Raw genomic sequence first — 20591 nt, 5'->3', positions numbered from 1 at the left:
GTGGAAAAATCTGCGGAAACGTTTGAAAATTACCCCCTTATAAATTACAGTTAATACAAAGTTTAAATATCGACGATAAAATCTTACGTAAACATTTTTGCGTGGAGATGTAGGAATGTGTTGAAAATAACGATGGCTTTTTTCATCACCTAATTTTCAGTGATAAATGTCCGTTTAACATTAGTGAAAAGGTTAATAGAGATAATGTAAGAATATGAGGTACAAAAAACCGAAAGGAAAGTTTATAACATATACGCGATTCCTCTGAAGTGAACGTGGTTTGCGTTGTATCACGTCAAAGATTGTTATTTTTTCACGAAGTAACAGTAACTGCAGTAATTTATTTCCGAATAACTAATGCCTCAATTCGAGGAAGACAGTGAGAGCTCGTTTTTGAACAAGATGGAGCTCCTCTTCTCTGGCACTTACAGGTCAAAAATTATCTGGATGAACGCCTACCCAGACGATGGATCGGCCGTGCAAGTAAGGAAAACGTGGTGTTTAAGCGTTGGCCACCACGTAGTCCAGATTTAAAGCCTTGCGACTACTTTTTATGGGGTTATGTAAAAGAAAAAACTTTTATACCGAACTTCCTGTTGACATCGACGACTTAAAACAACGCATCACAAATGCTGTTGCTAGGGGTGCGCCTCCCCGATCTAGTTTTAGTTTTGACAAGTGAGCAGTTAGGATACATAAGCAGGTGGTGAATAGCACCCTGCTTAATCCGCTCACGCTGATAGATAGCTCATTAGAAGCTTTTAGGTATTTGGGTCGCTAAACCGTTTTTAGAGGCACAGTAGCCGTTTCTTGGCACTGATATTTGGTCTATGCTCTAGGGCGACCGAATGGGGTGGTGGCGAGAGAAATGCCAGCTAACCAATTCACTTATCAAAAAAAAAAAAAAAAAAAAAAAAAAAAAAAAAAAAAATACTGTTGCTACCGTTGACCGGCATATGCTTTCACGTGTTTGGGACGCATTCGATTACCGTGTTGATATCTGTCGAATTAGAAACGATGCATATATTGAACATTTATAAATAATTCTTATATATAAACACGTAAGTAATCATCCAATCTCAAAAAATAAATTTTTAATAAGCAATCGAAAGTGTATATTTCATTTGTAATCACCCTTTAGTTAAATCTTTAAATTTTTGAAGCATAAATTCTCAACAAAATAAAGCATTTTTAATACTAATATATTAGCATCAGAATTTTTAAAAACAAGTTTTCGACTTTTTTTTAAATTTGTGGGCTCATGCATCAACCCACTGGATTGGTCTAGTGGTGAACTCGTCCTCCCAAATCAGCTAATATGGAAGTCGAGAGTTCCAGCGTTCAAGTCCTAATAAAGTCAGTTATTTTTACACGGATTTGAATACTATCGTGGATACCGTTGTTCTTTAGTGGTTGGGTTTCAATTAACCACACATCTCAGGAATATTCGAACTGAGACTGTACAAGACTACACTTCATTTACACTTATACATATCATCCTCTGAAGTATTACCTGAAAGGTAATTACCGGAGTCTAAACAGGAAAAAAGGGGTTCATGGATCAGAAAGTTTATTTAATGATTAAAACATTCACTAATAATGATTTTAAATAAATTAAAATTAAATTTATAACATTTTTTTCGATTTTTTAACAAATTTGGGAGCTCTCCCATCAGTGAAGATGTATTAAATTATCAAGAAGCTCGTTTGAACTTCGACAGTAAGAGTCCGCAGAACTGGACGGACGGCGGAACTATGTTTACAGTTCTAAACATGATCTAACCAAAAACTGAAATGAAAATGGGGAAAAAATTAAAAAATAAGCATGAAAACATTTTATTTCAGTTCTATTAGATTTATAACAAATACTTTCAAATAATACCTCGAATTTTGTTGAACTTTTTTGTTCCATTTGATGAACCGCGGGACTAGAATATGACACTTTTTCCTCAAAAAGGGGGGTTTACGAATCGCGCCGCTAGATATCGATACTTGATATTACTTAGGTAGCGTACAAAAACATGATAATGTGCTTGAAATAATAAAATTTCAAAGGAAATATACTACAACTGGTTTTAATAATATATATATATATATATATATATAAGTATTATGTAAATGGAAAGTACTGAAGATGAAACAATTTTTTTAATTCCCATCACTTCATTAAAAAATAAAAGTCTAGTTTACAAGAGGATTATAGTCACTAATAAAACAAAAAAACCCCAACAGTAGGAAAGTGTTGCAAATGTGGCAAAAAAGATTTGTTACATAAAAAAGAAATAAATTTGATCGGTGAAATTATTTTTCTAAAATTTGAACTAATATATGAAAAAATAAAAAAAGTTTATTTAATAATAATAATATAAAAAATGTGTTCATGGATACGATAAAAATCGAGGGTTACACTTAACAAAATACTCTCTCTTTTTCCTGTTTAGCCTCCGGTAACTACCGTTTAGATAATACTTCAGAGGATGAATGAGGATGATATGTATGAGTATAAATGAAGTGTAGTCTTGTACATTCTCAGTTCGACTATTCCTGAGATGTGTGGTTAATTTAAACCCAACCACCAAAGAACACCGGTATCCATGATCTAGTATTCAAATCCGTGTAAAAATAACTGGCTTTACTAGTACTTGAACGCTGGAACTCTCGACTTCCAAATCAGCTGATTTGGGAAGACGCGTTCACCACTAGACCAACCCGGTGGGTTACTTAACAAAATACTAAGTGTAATGTTACATCACGGATCTTCGATACGTGAAGTTCATTATACTAGTTTTATTAAAAAAGGAAAAATGTGGTCCGAAGTGAATGAATGATATGACTAACTATCAACAAAAAAATTGGCCTTGAAATTCAACTTGTTTTTCTGAGGCAAGAAATTTTAATAATAAATCCACAAGATAACAATCAAGTAATTCATAAAACAAAAAAAATAATTTAACAAAAAAAGGCAGTGATATCCAAAAAAATTACAATGAAATCGTAAACCATACAGTAAGAATCTCGCAGATTTCATTTCTTCCGCTCAAACAACAAAAATTTCTGTAATATGAATAAAACTGCTTATAATAAAATGATACTGATATCAAAAAAGGTAAGACATTACATTTCTATTATCAAAATTTGTTATTAATTTAGAATTATATTTTAAAAAAAAATACATATTAAATAAAACTTCAAACCGGACCGATTTCATTTATTAAACAACGAATAATCATAAGAATTGTATTATTTCTGTAAATTTGATATGTTTTACATATAAATGAAATCGGGGCCGGTAAGAATTTTATTTAACATGTATTTTTTTTAAACAAAATCCTAAATTAATAACAGATTTTGATAATAGAAATGTAGTGTCTTACCTTTTTTGATATCAGTATAGTTTTGTTAAAAACAGTTTTATTTATATTACAGAAATTTTTGTTTTTTGAGCGGAAGAAATATCTTCTTTTTTTTTTCTCTACTCCCCTGGGCCGGACCGACTTGATGGTATTACGCCACCCAGGGGAGTGTCCGTTACTCTAATAGGGCCTCCCCGCCTACCGGCTATATACCGGCATGGCAGGTCAGGCCTATCGGTGGCTCTTTTGAGATTTTTTGTTCTCTATTATGTCCTCTATGGAACCACATCATACCTACAAGTCGTGATGTGACCCCCGGATCTTTTATAATACTCTCATGTCCCTAGAGCACACCCCAAGGAGTCCTCAGAGGATCATTGAAACCAGCACACCTAAGCATGCTGGCTCTCACCGCTGAGGCTGTCCACCCAACCTAACATACTAGAAACCCATACTTCTTTCATCTTCATTCTTCTGTTTTAGTACTGTCTTTATATAATCAGCGACCTTCATCCAGTTCTCCTTACTGTTGAGCATGAAATCCATGGTCCCCTTCGGCGTTTTTCCATGAATACCCGCGTCGTATCTTAGATCCATTTATTACATACTAAAAACGTATGCTCAGAATCATCGTCCTGTTCGCAGTACATGCACGTGGGTTCATTCCTTCTTCCCACCTTATGGAGATAACCATTGAAACACCAATGTCCCGTCAGGAACTGGGTGATCCAATAGTCAGTTTCTCCATGTCGCCTGTTAATCCATCCTGTTAATTCTCGAATTAAGGTTCTTGTCCATCCAGCCACTCCAGCCTCCGCCCATCTCTCTTGCCAGATTCTATGTATGTTTTCCCAGACTTCATTTTCTGCTCTCCCTAAAAACCTGTCAGTTCTATATCTGGCGATAAGGTCAATCGGTAACATTCCCGAGAGTACACAGAGGGCCTCGTAAGAAACAGTTCTGTAGGCAGATACTACTTCCAGTAGTAACCCCCTGTGTGCTCTCTTCAACCTGTCTCTATTTCTGCTAATAGTGAGAGCACAACTTCATGCCGGCACGGGATACATCATTGTTGATACTACGGTTGTCGCTAAAACTCTTTTTTTTGCTTTGACAAAATTATATTTAGACATTTAGTCAGTTTCTCCGCACTCTGACAGACACTTAGTACCTGCTCAGTAAATCTGCAGTTTTTCTGTAAGATGACTCCAAGATATTTTAATACTGTTACTTCCTCAATATTATAGTCTCCAATTCGTATATCTACTGGCTGCAATACACGTTTTCCAGTGAATTTAATGTATTTACATTTTTCAATCGAAAGCTGCAATCCCCTATCAATGAGCCATCTAGCAACTGTCTCTAATGCAGCGTTTGCCTTGTTTTTAAACAAGGCAAAACACTACATAGAAATGTAGTGTTTTACCTTTTTTGATATCAGTATAGTTTTGCTAAAAACAGTTTTATTTATATTACAGACATTTTTGTTTTTTAAACGGAAGAAATGATATCGGTGAGACTCTTCCCGTACGGTTTACAATTTCATTGTATTTTTTTTTTTTTTTTTTTTTTGGCAGAAACATCTTAAATTGCAAAAATAACTCATTATAGGCTCGTTGCATAATGTACTATTTAGATATATACAAGTAAACCCATCGGATTGGTCTAGTGGTTAACGCGTCTTCCCAAATCAGTTGATTTGGAAAGTCGAGAGTTACAGCGTTCAAGTCCTAATAAAGCCAGTTATTTTTACACGGATTTGAATACTAGATCGTGGATACCGGTGTTCTTTGGTGGTTGGGTTTTAATTAACCACACATCTCAGGAACGGTCGAACTGAGAATGTACAACACTACACTTCATTTACACTCATACATATCATCCTCATTCATCCTCTGAAGAATTATCTAAACGGTAGTTACCGGAGGCTAAACAGGAAAAAAGAGAGAGAGATATACAAGTAACAATTAACAACAGATAATAAACAAAAATAATAATAATATTATCGATGATAATAACTGCAATCTGTCATTCAGTATTCTCCAAATCTATCATGTGTCAATGAAAAATGTCATTTTTGGTTGATATTTTGCAACACGTTCATAATTTTGTTTATTGTTTTCAGTAAAAAGGAATTATTTTAACATAAACAGTGGCAGCTCGCGTATCGGCACTGTGGACCTGCAGCACCTCCTATTTCCACCTCATATTATCGATAACATTAAATATAATGAGTCTTTTTTCTGTAATTATTTCTTTATACTTGTACAATATGTAGTCGTTAAGGTTAATGTCAGTAGCTATCACCGCATTTATGAAAAAGATACAAAATTCCTTGTATGGAACTTTGCGCTTCACAGTTCCAGCGGCATGGTGTTTGGCCGTTGTGCGCATGCTCACATAGGAAGTTGCACGCGAGGCTGCAAGGGAGAGAAAGCACTGTCGCTCCCGTAGCGCCGACCCTGGCGTGGAGGTGGTAGGTTTTTATTACTTCGCGTGTGTTGTGTTTAAAAACCGTGTACCACATTCTTGAATGTGATAAAGTGTAGAATTATATTATTATCCTGCTTCCAGCTATTCTATTTGATTCATTTTTTTCGGTTCTTTTATTTTATAAAAAAACTTTAACCACGACCTTGAAAAGGCCCAAAAAAAATTTTCTGGAGCAGCACCCCAACTAATTTTAGCTACGAGCGCCACTGTCATAAAAATACAAGTAGAGCTTAAAATGGTTTAACTTGAACGTCATAGCCGGGAAAGATATGCAACAGCCATAGCCGGTTTTATTATTTTTCCTTACGTCGCTATGTAATTATAATAAAACTCTATACAGTATTATGTAATGAAAAGTAATCTAATCAAAGCAAATTGTGCATATTGAAGCTTTTGTAAATCTTGACTTTTATGACCTCCTCTAAACTGTTGATCAATTTTAAAGTAATTACATGTTCATTGATTTGTACATAACAAAATTGATGAGGCAATAAATAATTGATGATTATAACATGAGTATAATATTAAATAATCTAATTGTAATATATATTTAGAAAATGTGTTCTTGCAAAATGAATTTAGACGAATATATATGTGATGGTTTCTCAGTAAATATATGAAATAACATTTATAATTTAAAATCATCTGTCAAACATCGTTAAAATACATCTTAAAACCAATAAAATACGTTGGTTTTAGAAGAAGTATTTCTAAATCAAAACGTAGCAAAATTTAAAGTATGTTAAATGTACAAACGTAAATACATTTGTGGGTGTAAATCAGATCTACCTAAAATTTTTAAGAAATGACCTACGACTTAATTTTATATATATATATATATACATAAATACTATGATATTATGTATCTAAATGTAGATAAATACAGTAGATAAAGCGTTCTGTATCCAGTGTGGCGCGAAGGATATCTTCAGCAGCAAGTATATTTAATTTAATTTTTTTAAATCAGTAATTATATTTGTTATTATTCCACAATATTTATTCTTTTTTTTTGTTTTGTAATTCTGGAAATTTTCTTTCTTTTAACAACTAGTTAAAACATGTTACATTTCAATATGTTTCCTTTTTAATAGACTTCGAAATTCTTATGTTTCCATTTAGTTTCTGTGGACTTTAATCATACCATTTTACTCAGAATTAAATTCTCTACAAGTTTTGTTAAAAACTTTCATGTTTCTATTACCTATTTAACAATGTTATTTTACGCCAAAAATAAAATTAACAAATATGTTATTTCATTTTCCCAAAAAATATTTTAAATATCACAATAGCTATTTCGGTATGAAGTACCTTCCTCAGGTTTACATACATAATACACAAGTTATTGTGTGTGCTGTCTGTAATACATCTCTCTCTTTCTCCGGAAACAACTCTGGAACCAACGTAAGGTATTGCGTCAGAGGATGAATGAAAATGTTATGTATGAATGTAAATGTAATGTAATCTTATACAGTCTCAGGTCGACCATTCCTGAGATGGGTGGTTAATTGAAACCCGACCACCAAAGAACACCGGTATCTATGATCTAGTATTCTGTTTGTAACACCTAAGGAAACAGTTGCAATTTAAGAATTTTTTTTGTAAATCAAATAATATATATTGTTTATTTTCTTTTATTATGATGGATTTCCATCAAAAACGTTTTCATAAATTGATTATGAAATAATGTGTTTTTGGACCACAATATTTTGTCTTTTACCCCAGATTTCCCGTAAACTATTAAGAAAAAACAGCTCAGTAACCTATTTATTATTTTTTTTTTTCAATTTTTCAGGTCAAATTTCAAATAAATGATTAAATTGACTCCTTATTCATTTATTTTTTGTTTAACCTCCGGGACCAACATTAGGTATTATTTCAGAGGATTAGTTGAATGATTTTGTAGCGTGTATAAAAATGCCATGCCTGACCGGGATTCGAACCCGGGACTTTCGGATGAAAGGCCGAGACGCTACTACTCGCGCCACGAAGGCCGACACCCCTTAATTTGGATTTCAACAATTACAGTCTCTTTTTTCTGTTTATCCTCCGGGAATTACCGTTCAGATATTACTTCAGAGGATGAATGAGGATGTTATGTATGAGTGTAGTCTTGGATAGTCTCAGTTCAACCATTCTTGAGATGTGTGGTTAATTTAAACCCAACCACCAAAGAACACCGGTATCCACGATCTAGTATTTAAATACAATCAATAATTACAGTCTTTTTTTAATTTTATTGAAAGTGCAGAAATCACGATGAAATCTTTCGCCAAGTGACACTCGCTAACGAAGCGTTTCCGAACCTATGTTTATATGAACTTTCTTCTTTATTTTCACCAGTAGAACATATCCTGAAAGTTTGTTATATTATTTTCTTCGTGAATCAATTTGTGTGTGCGTGTATATATATATATATATACCGTGTGACCCACCAAGAGGTTTATACTTCTGATTTAGTATCACTCGCCCATTTCCAAACGATTCTTTCGAAACTTTAGCAAGATTCTAAAAAATTTCTATGAAAATTTAAACATTCTAGGAATTATAAAAACTAAATGGTCGCTTTCAAATAAAAACATCAATTTCAGATAAAGATTTTTTATTCATTACAAAATAGCTTGTAAAAAGCATTAAAAACAGATGATAATTAGAAGTAGAATAATTAAAAACAGTTAGATAATTAGTCATGATTATGGCTAATTATCAAGTTTTTTTATTCAATTTGAACAGCTGTTTAATAATACATGATCTGTTTTTAATCATTTTTACCAGCTGTTTTGTAATGAAAAAAAAAATTGTTTATCTGAAATTGATTTTTTATTTGAATACCGCCATTTTGTTTCTATAAATCTTAGAAGTTTGAAATTTTTATAGAAAATTTGTAGAACCTTTGTTAAAATGTCTGTAATGGTTTCAATAGAATTGGTGGGGAAATGGGTGAGTGATAATAAATCAAAAGCGTATACCTCTTCGTGGTACACATGGTGTATATGTATGTGTGTACGCGCGCGCGCGTGTGTATGTGTGTGTGTTTTAGGTACATTTCATTAATCCGATAATTATGCATAATTAACGGTGAATTTGATTTGATTAATCAAATCTCCAATGTTGCAGAATAACATATACGAGGTGTTGAGAAAAGTAATGAGATTGGTTACACTGCGAGCGATCTGACAACGCTGTATCTACTGATGTATGCTGGGCCGGTTTGTTCATCCCTTCCACATGCTCAGTACGAGTTTCAACTCCGTTCAGCCAACACATTATTTTTGACAGCGCCATCAGTGAAGTTGTGTGTTACGAAAATGGAGCATCGGAATTTAGAATGACGTTGTGCGATCAAGTTTTGTGTGTTAAACTTAGTGAATCCGCGAGTGTGATTTTGAAAGGTTGAAACAGGCCTATGGGGAACTTTGCTTATCAAAAGCACAAGTTTTCCGCTAGCACAAATCATTTTTGGAAGGCCGACAACACGTTGAAGATCAACCTCGCTCAGGGAGACCTTCAACTTCAAAATCTGACCAAAACGTTAAGCGTGTGAGGGTTCTTGTAAGATCAGACCGTTGTTTAACAATAAGGGAGATAAGTGAACAGTTAAATTTAAACACTTTCACCGTACATCAAATTTTGACAGACAACTTGGACATGCGAAATTGGTGCCTCACAATAGAACAGAAGGACAATCGAAGAAACGTATGCTTGAGAGGATGACAATGACCAAGAATTCTACAATCGTGTGATCACAGGTGATGAATCCTGGATATGTGAGTACGATCCTGAAACAAAGCGGCAAAGCGAAGAGTGGCACACTCCGTCATCTCGACCGAAAAAATATCGAATGAGCAAATCAAAGATCAAAACCGTGCTGATTTGCTTTTCTAATAGAAGGGGTATCATGCATAAAGAATTTGTTCCTCCAGGACAAACTGTCAACCAAGTGTTTTACAAAGGTGTCCTTGAAAGGCTCAGGAAAAGAGTGATTCGCGTGAGACCAGACATTGCAGACAAGTGGATGATTCAGCATAAAATGCCCCGTGTCACACGGCCATTTCCATCAGGGAATTTTTAACCTCAAAATGCATTCCTACGGTTCCTCAACCCCCTTATTAACCTGATTTGAGTCCTTGTGACTTTTTCCTTTTGCTGAAATTGAAACGTGTATTAAAAGGACCTCTTTTTGGAACTCTGGAGAACATTCAAAAGACTGTGACCGACCGGTTAAAAACCCTACCATTTTCCTTCCAGCGTTGCTACGAAGAGTGGGAACAACGACTCCGCCGGTGTATAGCTGCCCAAGGGAACTACTTTGAAGGCGATAAGGTCTTTGTTTGAAAAAATAAAAAACTTTGGTAAGTAAAAAGTCAGTTTCTCACACACCTCGTGTATATATATATACATTTAACGTTAATTAAACGAGGTTAGCGAGCAAATGGACCGTAGGATATTTTCAATGTTTGCGCTAACCTACACTAATTAACAGCAATGAGTAATGTTTTGATTATTTAAATAATAAATTCAGTAATTACTGCTAATAGACGAGTAGTGTTATTTTAATATGTAAATTATGTTAACACAGAGAATATGTAAAATGTCCGGTATATTTAATAAATTACTGAATATTGCTGTATATTTGTTAAATTCTCTAACATTGGAGTCGATAAATCAAATTCACCGGTAATTATGCATAATCACCAGATTAAATAAATTTACCGTAACATTTATGTATATACGTATAACGTATATATGTCATAAATCACATATTCAGATGTTCTATTAAATAAAAATGAATTTATCGTACATTTTCTTCTAAATCCAACTGAGAACATTAAAACAAGATGACTATAAAATATTCTATGAATTTTCTAAAAAATTATTTATTTTATATATTCGGAAGGTTACATTGCAATTTAATAATGCAAATGTTTCTTTATATAATGTTTATATAACGCAAATCTAATGTTTTTTTTTTTTTATATTCAGAAATTAAATAAAGTTGGCTAATTCCGCGTTATTTGACTTTTTATACATTTTAAAACTTTTTAAATGATAGAATTCTATTAAAATTTTTAAAAAGTCATTTATGTTTGTAAAATAAAAAATATATATATTAAATTAATACAAAAAAAACGTTATAAAAAATAATTATCAATTTTAATCTTTAAATTTAGACTTTTTTATATCGGTTTACAATTATTAAAAAAAAAAATCAACAACAAATATTAGCAGTTTCCTGATTTCAGTTAAGTAAAGTATATGAATAATACGTATTTTACATTTAAAAATTAAAGAATAAAAAAATATATATTACCTGTTAATAGTGTTATAAGGACGTGTACAATGACTAGCAATAGTTACATGAGCATATATTCTGGTGCCATTATCCAATAAATGGGCTAATTCTTCACCCTTCCATTTGTATGTGAAAACTGCACTCATATTACCTACAAAAATAAATAATTAACAATTTTATTAAATTTAAATTTACAAGTAAAAATAATACTATAGATAAATAATCTGATCTCTCTCTCTCCCTCTCTCTATACATATATATATATATATATACAGGATGATTAAAAGAAACGGGAAATTTTAAAAATTAAATAACGTTAATGAAAAATTTTTTTTGAAAATGAATTTTATTTCATGTAATTGTACAAATTAGGATATAATTGCCATTTTAGGATACATACATTTTAGTTAATTTTTTAAAGATGACATCTTCCAGGTGACCTCCTCTTCTACGTAAACACTCACGAAGTCTCTTCGTTAAATTGTTCACGGTTTGACGTAACATCTCAACTGGAATTTCCGCAATTGCTTCTCGGATCTTTACCTTCTGTTCTTCCGTTGTGGCAGGTCTACTGTGGAACACTTTGCTTTTAAGGTGACCCCACAAAAAGTAATCGCAAGCTGAGAGATCAGGCGATCTGGGAGGCCATCTAATGTCACCATTTCGTGAAACGACACGTTGTCCAAACAATCGGCGTACAGCTGCCATCGATATTTGTGCAATATGTGACTTGCTCCGTCTTATTGAAACCAGGCTGTGTTAAGAATCGGTGGAAATCTCTTTTGTTGTTCCACAACAAAGGTTTCAAGCACGGCTACGTAACGAGCCGACGTCACTGTAATCGAAAGACCGTTGTCATGCTCAAAATAATAAGGCCCAATAACACCGTAAGATGACATAGCACACCACACGGTCACTTTCTGGCTGTGCAACGGACGCTGGTGTAGCTGCGTAGGATTTTCTTGTGCCCGATATCTGAAATTTTGCTTGTTAACAAATCCACTGAGGTGGAAATGCGCTTCGTCTGACATCCACAGTTCGTGAACAAACTGTTCGTTATCATTTATCTTCTGAAGCATTACATTACGGAATTGTGCTCGCACAACTGCATCGTTAGGGTTTAGTTCTTGGACGATCTGCAACCTGTACGGATGGAATTCCAAGTCCTTCACTAACATTCTTCGAACACTTGAACTATGCGATTGCTGAGAGATGACGGATTGACCGATGTGGACTTCGTGTGACAGCATCTTGTAAACGTTGAACATTCTGTGGTGTACGGACAGTTCGCTCACGTCCTGGTGGTTTCTTTATCATTGCCGAACCGGTTTCCTCAAAATTAGATATCCATGTTTTAATTGCATGTGCTGATGGAACACAGTCGTGCCGTCCCAGATTAAAATGACGGCGAAATTCTCTACGCGCTCCCTCCACATTGTCATTGTTTTTGTAAAACGCTTTGATAGCAAATGCACGTTGCGCACCACTCCAAGGATCCATGACAACTAAATGGTAGGTTAGGTTAGAGAGGCTGGCGCCACTTAGCAAGTGGTACCAATCGCCCACGGCTACCAACACAACTTTCAAAATTTCCCGTTTCTTTGAATCACTCTATAATTATATACATATTAATATAACCTATGACACTCTTGGTAACGTAACGATTCCAACGCGGGGTTAAAATATAAGTCGGTTCAGTCGTTCAGATGACACGTGGAAGAAACATACATACATACACCCTAAATACATTACACTCCTTTTTGGGCAGTCGTGTAAAAATTGATTCACATATTATTAAAAATTAATAAATTTTACGTTAAAAGTCAATCTGCTTCATATATCTATACAAAGTGTCTCAGGAGTGTACGAAAAGAATTTTTAGGTCAAGTGAAAATAACCCATCGGGTTGGTCTAGTTGTTAACGCGTCTTCCCAAATCAGCTGATTTGGAAGTCGAGAGTTACAGCGTTCAAGTCATAGTAAAGCCAGATATTTTTACACGGATTTGAATACTAGATCGTGGATACCGGTGTTCTTTGGTGGTGGTTGGGTTTCAATTAACCACACATCTCAGGAACGGTCGAACTGAGAATGTACAAGACTACACTTCATTTACACTCATACATATCATCCTCATTCATCCTCTGAAGAATTATCTAAACGGTAGTTACCGGAGGCTAAACAGGAAAAAGAAAAAAGGTCAAGTGAAAATAAAAAAAAATGTTCATATAAACATAAATTAGAAAACGCTTTATTTTACAGGAATGTTTTGAGAAAACGTTCGTCTTGATTTCTTTTTCAAGGGTAAATTGAAGCCATACTAAAATTTTTGAAACTTAAATTAAGGGGTAAATTTAATGGTTTTATATGTTTTGTGACCGGAAAAATTGAATGAATAAAATTAAACAAATGTATTATAATAATGTTTGAGAAAATGCTTGTAAAATATAGAAATGTTTAATGTTATAAAACACAATTTTTTTTAAAGTTTGATATACAATTACTTAGTTAAATTACCAGTAATCTAATAAAATCTCAACAAAATTTGTAGAATGTATAATTCTGAGAAAATCTATGTAAAAACATGGTATAAATATAAAGAAATGTTTATAAAATTTAATTTTGATTAAATACAAGACCAAAATACACACACACACACAAATTTATGTGTATACACACATACACACACACACTCTCGTGTGTGTGTGTGTGTGTGTGTGTGTGTGTGTGTGTGTGTGTGTGTGTGTGTATAATGCATAATGTGCATGTGTGTATATAATATATTATTTATATATATATATATATATATATATATATATATATATATATATATATATTAATTGATATAATTTAATATAAATGTTTCTCGATATACAATCTCATTTCAGTAAAATATCGTGTTTATTTAAAAGATTCATAATTCAGGTTTACTCCATTAATTATGTTAGTAGAACATTACAATGTGTTAATGACCTCGTATTTTTTTTTTCTTTTTTTTTTTAATAACTTTCGATTCATACACCGCTCTCTAGACGAATAATAATTATTATCATAACAATTATAATACTGCGTTATTGTATTCTGATTGTTCAGATAAAATTATTATAATAACAGGTTATGTTTTATTGTTTATATTAAAATAAAATTAAAAAAAAGGTCGTTAAACAATAGTGTTTTGATTTCTATTACTACTATTTTTTTTTGTTAATTATAAATTGAATTAGAAAAAAGTCCTTCAAAGTAGTTAATTTTTTTAAATTGACCGGGATATTATTTTTAAATTAAATTAAAACATTTCAGTAGACGTATTTTAAATAGTTTTACAAATTTAATTGTAGTAAATCAATCATTAAGTAATAATTCAGGTGTTACTTTTCAATAATATCAATTTTTAAATTTAATTTTACACCTGGCATTTTCAGATAACTTAATCATACAAGAATATAAAACATTTTAAAAACTGGATGTCTATTTTTTTAATAAAAAACTATCTTTCGTAAATATACGTAAACAGAACTATTGCTGCTCTATTGTCTAAATAATTCATTCGTTCTCAAAGTGGGCGATAAAGCCCTCTTGTGAGCGCTTTCAGGGGGGGGGGGGTAGAAGTCCCACAGAACATTGGAAGCGTTCAAGCGATCTATGAATGAAGGTGATGGCTGACTAAAAAATAAAAGGGTAAAATTTATTGTTTTCCTGATATTTCAAACTAAAATTAAATATCTACTACACCAGTACAAAAAATTAAAGGGACACCTATATTTTATGATAAAAAATGATTGTATTCAAACTACTTTAACTTTACAACAAAGAGATTTAGAGAGACGAATAAAAAAAAAACCTGGAAAACTTTGCTTTTTGACAGTGTATTTCAGATTTAAAAAATCATCAAATTAAAAAAAAGATCAGTGAGAAGAAATGTTTTAAAAATTTGAAAGTTTTTCTTCGTGTTTGATGGGGAAAACTATGGTAAAACACGATTTTCTGTTAATGCCTTCGTTATCGAGTTTTAAGTACTCGAACATGGCAATCCTTAAGTTGCAGTTAAGGAAAAATCGTGTTAACCATAAAACGAGGTAAAACGCGCTGCATGAACAATTTTATTGCATTTAACATTCATAATGTATACAATAACGAAATTTAAACAGTGTTATATATTGATAATAAAAAACAACTATACCAATTGATATTATTTTCTAAATAAAAATTAACTTCCATTGTTAATATCAGCTGATATTTGTTACTTATCAACTTTTAATTTGGAAAAATGCAATTTGAATTACGTTGAAACAATGGAACTTATTAACACCTCATTTTACTTTATTACTTCAATGGGTTCAAATAGAGAGATAGAAGGACGATTGCTAACATTTACAGGAACCAAACAACAACAGTAATAATTGAAGAACATAAGAAAGAAGCCGTAATAAGAAAGAGAGTCCGACAAGGATGTTCCCTAACCCCGTTACTTTTTAATGTTTACATAGAGCTAGCAATTAATAATGTTAAAGAACAATTTAGATCCGGAGTAACAGTACAAGGTGAAAAGTTAAAGATGCTGATGATATAGTAATTCTAGCTGAGAGTAAAATGGATTTATAAGGAACAATGAACGGCATGGATGAAGTCCTACGTAAGTACTACCATGAAAATAAACAACACTAAAACGAAAGTAATGAAATACAGTACAAATAACGAAGATGGACCACTGAATGTAAAAATAGTAAGTGAAAACATTATGGAGATAGAAAAATTTTGTAATTTGGGTAGCAGAATTACTAAAGATGGAAGAAGCAGGAGCGATATAAAATGCAAAATAGCACAGGCAAAACAAGCCAGTCAGAAATATAATTTGTTACATCAAAAATTAATTTAAACGTCAAGAAAAAATGTTTGAAAGATATGTTTGGAGCGTAGCATTACATGGAAGTGAAATTTGGACGATCGGAGTACCTGAGAAGAAAAGATTAGAAGCTTTTGAAATGTGATGCAATAGGAGAATGTTAAAAATCAGATGGGTGGATAATGTGACAAATGAAGAGGAATGAAATAATTACAAATTGATGAAGAAAGAAGAATTTGAAAAAATATAGTTAAAAGAAGAGAGAGAGAGACTTATAGGCCATATGTTAAGGCATCCTGGAATAGTCTCTTTAATATTAGAGGGACAGGTAGAAGGAAAAAATTGTGCAGGCAGGCAACGTTTGGAGTATGTAAAACAAATTGTTACGGATATAGAATGTAGGGAAACTAAACGACTAGCAGTAGATAGGATATCTTGGAGAGCTGCATCAAACCAGTCAAATGACTGAAGATAAAAAAAAAAACTTCAACATACTTGTAGTGATAAAATTTGATAGTGCTAGCAAAAATTAAGTTGTAACCATATTTATTGACGAATTGAAAAGAAGAATAATTGACGAATCTGGTCGTGTATTACCAAACATTATACAAGTGATAAACAAATATTATTTGAGTATAGGACAATGCCAAGCTGTAGAGGGGAAATATTTTCAACATTTATTCTATAATGGGATGCTTTCAAAATCTATTTCACTAAAATTTATGATAGAAAACATTTATTTAAATTTAAAAATAGATATTGTAACATTTAATGTAAATAAAATCAGTTGACATAGCCGTTTAATTTATTGTTGTGTTTTAATTATTAGTTATTGCCTTTTGTTATCAATATTATAATACTGTTCAAAGTTCGTTATTGTATGTTATATGAATGTAAAGTGCATTAAAATTGTTCATACAACACGTTTTACTTCGTATTATTATTAACACAATTTTTCTATTACTGGAGATTTGAATGCTTATAACTCAATAACGAAGACATTACAGAAAAACGGATTTCACCATTGTTTTTCTTGTAAAATTTTAAACCGAAATCATGTGTCATAATATTAACCTTCCTAATAAAAAAAAAAAAAAAAGTTTGATTCAATATTGTACACAAAAATTAAAACCCCACCATAATGCAGACTTTTTTTTTGACGTGAAACGTCTTTAAAATCACACCGAATCGTACGAGTACTAAAACAGAAATTTTTAGCGTAACGAAAAGGTCTTTTATATCATTCTGCCTTAATAACATCCTAATTATAAACTTCAGATAGGTAAATGCGGTGTCATTTTATGATTTACACCATTGATTCTCAAACTTTTTCACCCACCACCCACATTAAGAATCAAAAATTTTCTAGCGCCCCCAAAATGTTTAAACTTACCATTTTAAAAAAATAATAATTATTTAAGATGCGCTTTTAAAAACAGCAATTGCAATTATTATTTTTAAACGTGGTATATCCCGTTTCTGAGTCGAAACTTAAATTTTGAATGAGAGAAATTAAAACGCATATTTAATCATATTTGGAAGTACTTTTCTTAAAATTACTTTCAAAAAAATAAACCCTATAATTTCCATATTTATTTGAACCAACACTTTGCTTATATGAGATATATGCAGTATTAAAGACAAAAGTGGCCTTTACTCTTTAAAGTGAAATATTTTGGTTCAGAAAGTCGTAGAGTCATAAAAAAAAGAAATTAAAGCTAAAGTTACGACTTTAATTCCTTAAGCTTTTTTTAAAGCATAAGAGCTTTTAAACGACTTTAATGCAGTTTACTGAAAAAATTTCGTTTTCCGCATGCACTCGATCAAACACGAAGAAAAAAACTTTCAAATTTTTAACACTTTTCGCTGAATTCTTTTTTTTTTATTTGATTATTTTTGAAATCTGAAGTACATTGTCAAAAAGTAGAATATTCAAGCTTTAATTTTTTTTATTCATCTCTCTAAGCCTCTTGGTTGCAAAGTTAAAGTAGTTTGAATACAGTCATTTTTTATCATAAAATATAGGTGTCCCATTAATATTTTGTACTAGTGTAGTAGGTATTTAATTTTAGCTTGAAATATCAGGAAAATAATTTTTAATTAGCCATCGCCTTCCTAAATCCCCTTAACACCCCCAATTTTCTGTGGGCCTTCTACCGCCCCCCGTGAAGGCTTTAGCGCCCACAAGGGAGCGTTATCGCCCACTTTGAGAACGAATGATTTACAGGGTCAGCTCGCCGATACGACTTTGAATTTGCGTTACTGGTGAGCGGGTTGATGGTGAGAGGGCACAGCGCAGATCGGCCAAAAGTATCGCTCTCGCACATTTCCATTCAGTGTAGCTGACGACTTAGACGTGTTAGCGCGGTGATTCGTGTGTTTGTGTTTATAGTTTGTCGATATAGATCGATTTAAGTAATATAATAAATGTATTTTGTACGTTTATTTAAAAAATTAAATATATATTTAAATATAAATTATAATAAATATATATTTATGTAAAAATTATATAAAAAATTAAAGTAAACATGTAAAAAGGTATAGAAATTCAATATGCCAGCTTAGACCGCGTAAAAGCCATCCGGAAATATAAATTACGCATAGAGTTGGAAAGCAGAGTTTATGGGCCACGCAAAGGTATCCCGATGTCCGGTGCCGAGCAAGCGAAACAGTTTCGGGACTGTCGCAAAGCTAGCACGGCGTGCTCGGTGAACGACGCGGACGGCGCGAGTACCTCTATCGCTGCTTATTATGCTTTATATCTCTTACTTTTCATATCACAGACCAATATTGAACAAAATCGTCGTCGAATATTAGTCGAAATAAATATAATTTTCCATTTAGTATCTGTTTTATGTTAAAATTAAATTTAGTGCGCAGTCAATGTCTCGTTTTTATTTTAATCAGATACAGTAAAAGTGATTCGCTGACAAACAGACCGATCAATTAATCTGTAGAGTTGGGCAAATGAAGGAAATAAAATTTTTCGTTGGAGATTTTCAGTTTTGTTCAAAAAATACGATGGTGGCTCTCCGATGCAACTCTATAGATAAATTGGTCGGTCTGTAGCTTAGAGGAACTTCATCCAAGGTCTGTAACGTTTCACGTTAAAATCAACGGCCGTGCGTCCTGACACAGTCCCACCCGATTTTTTTTTTAACTATGTTGAACCCCATTTCTGCTTTCCTAAAAGTGCCTGTCAGATTTGCAGTATAAAGCTGTTTCCGTACTTAAATATCACCTGGTATATATCATAATTAAAATTACGAGTAACTAGGAAAAATATTTGTTCAATATTAATTTATTGTAATACAAAAGTTTCCTTTGATTTTTATTTTTAATTTTAATACGTAGCAACTCTTATATCCTAATTACGTATAAATAAATTGGTTAAGCAAATTATTACATAATTGTTTCTGAAAAAATAATTGAAATAATATATCTTTATTACTATTTATTCTAAGTAACCTTTTAAACTTTGTTTTGATGTAAAACTTTCCTCGTTGATTAATATCAAGAAATAAGTAAGCAATTTTATAAACAATGTTTGTTTGAAACTAATCATAATTGCAAAGTTTCAAGTTAATATAATCTTTAAGATATTTTGATAAAATATAAATTAAAAAAAAAGAAAAAAAATTAATGTATGAAACAAAAATTCTACTAAGAATTTACTTAAATTTTTAATATTTTAATTAATTAAAAAAAAGAATATTTTAGGTTGATTTTTGAACTTACCCATTTTTAAAAATGTTTTGATATTTTTGAAAAATTAAAATTTCTTTAGATCATAGTTTTTTTTTTATTGTATACATTAACACAGAGACAAAATTTTAATTAAATAAGCCAAATTGGTTGAAATAGTAATTATCTGGATATTTTACGTATCAAAAGTCCATAATATGTTCGTGCGCGCGCACGTGTGTGTATCTTTAAATATAAAAGAACATGTCATGAGTTATTCATAATCAACGCCCAGCTAAAACTACTGAAGATAAATTGATGAAAGTTTGTATACACCGTTCTTCTTTACAGTGTAAGTATACATTAAGAAACAATTTTTTGAAATTCCGAGTCTAAAGATTAAAATGGTGTAACAATAAAATTTACTATTTTTTTAATTTCTCGATAAAAATTCAAGATATCAGCTTGATTTTTGTGATAGGTTTAATCTATGTGAACATCTAAAAACAAATTTCTATATATTTTTTTTTAATTCCGAGGTTAAAGCGTTAAAATGGATTTTTATTTTTTGAAACCCGGCTATTTTTTTTTAATTTTTCGGTAACAAAAAAAAAATATAACTTGATTTTTGGTGTGTGTAATCATCACTTCATGTGAATATCTAAAATCCAATTTATATATATTTTTTTTTAATTCGGCCTTGAAAGGGGTAAAGAAAGGTAAAACAAAAATTCGAATAATGATTGCAAATTTTCCCTACTAACGGCTACACTAAACGAGATATTGACTAGATTGAAACTTGTAAATAATCTTTAAATAAATATCTTAAAACAATTTTTATTTTTTTAATTTTAACATTTTAAGGGGTTTTTACATTTTTTTGGTACCCCTACTGAACCAATAATTATGAGATTTGGTAATATTATGAT

At 31.9% G+C, this 20591-nt stretch overlaps 1 protein-coding gene across 4 annotated transcripts in view; it reads right to left on the bottom strand.

The window, feature by feature from the left end:
• Positions 1-20591, bottom strand: part of gol (ring finger protein goliath) — a 342552-nt gene that overhangs the window by 179636 nt on the left and 142325 nt on the right. For all 4 annotated transcript variants that reach the window (XM_075378321.1, XM_075378324.1, XM_075378322.1 and 1 more), the window contains exon 2: positions 11155-11287. In XM_075378321.1, the coding sequence (XP_075234436.1) occupies positions 11155-11287 (133 nt within the window). The remainder of the gene's footprint in view (positions 1-11154; positions 11288-20591) is intronic.

This window comes from Lycorma delicatula, chromosome 11 (genome assembly GCF_047948215.1).
Source record: "Lycorma delicatula isolate Av1 chromosome 11, ASM4794821v1, whole genome shotgun sequence".
Taxonomy (NCBI): Eukaryota; Metazoa; Arthropoda; class Insecta; order Hemiptera; family Fulgoridae; genus Lycorma; species Lycorma delicatula.
The sequence above is the reverse complement of the archived record's forward strand: the minus strand, read 5'-3'. Positions and strand labels throughout refer to the sequence as shown.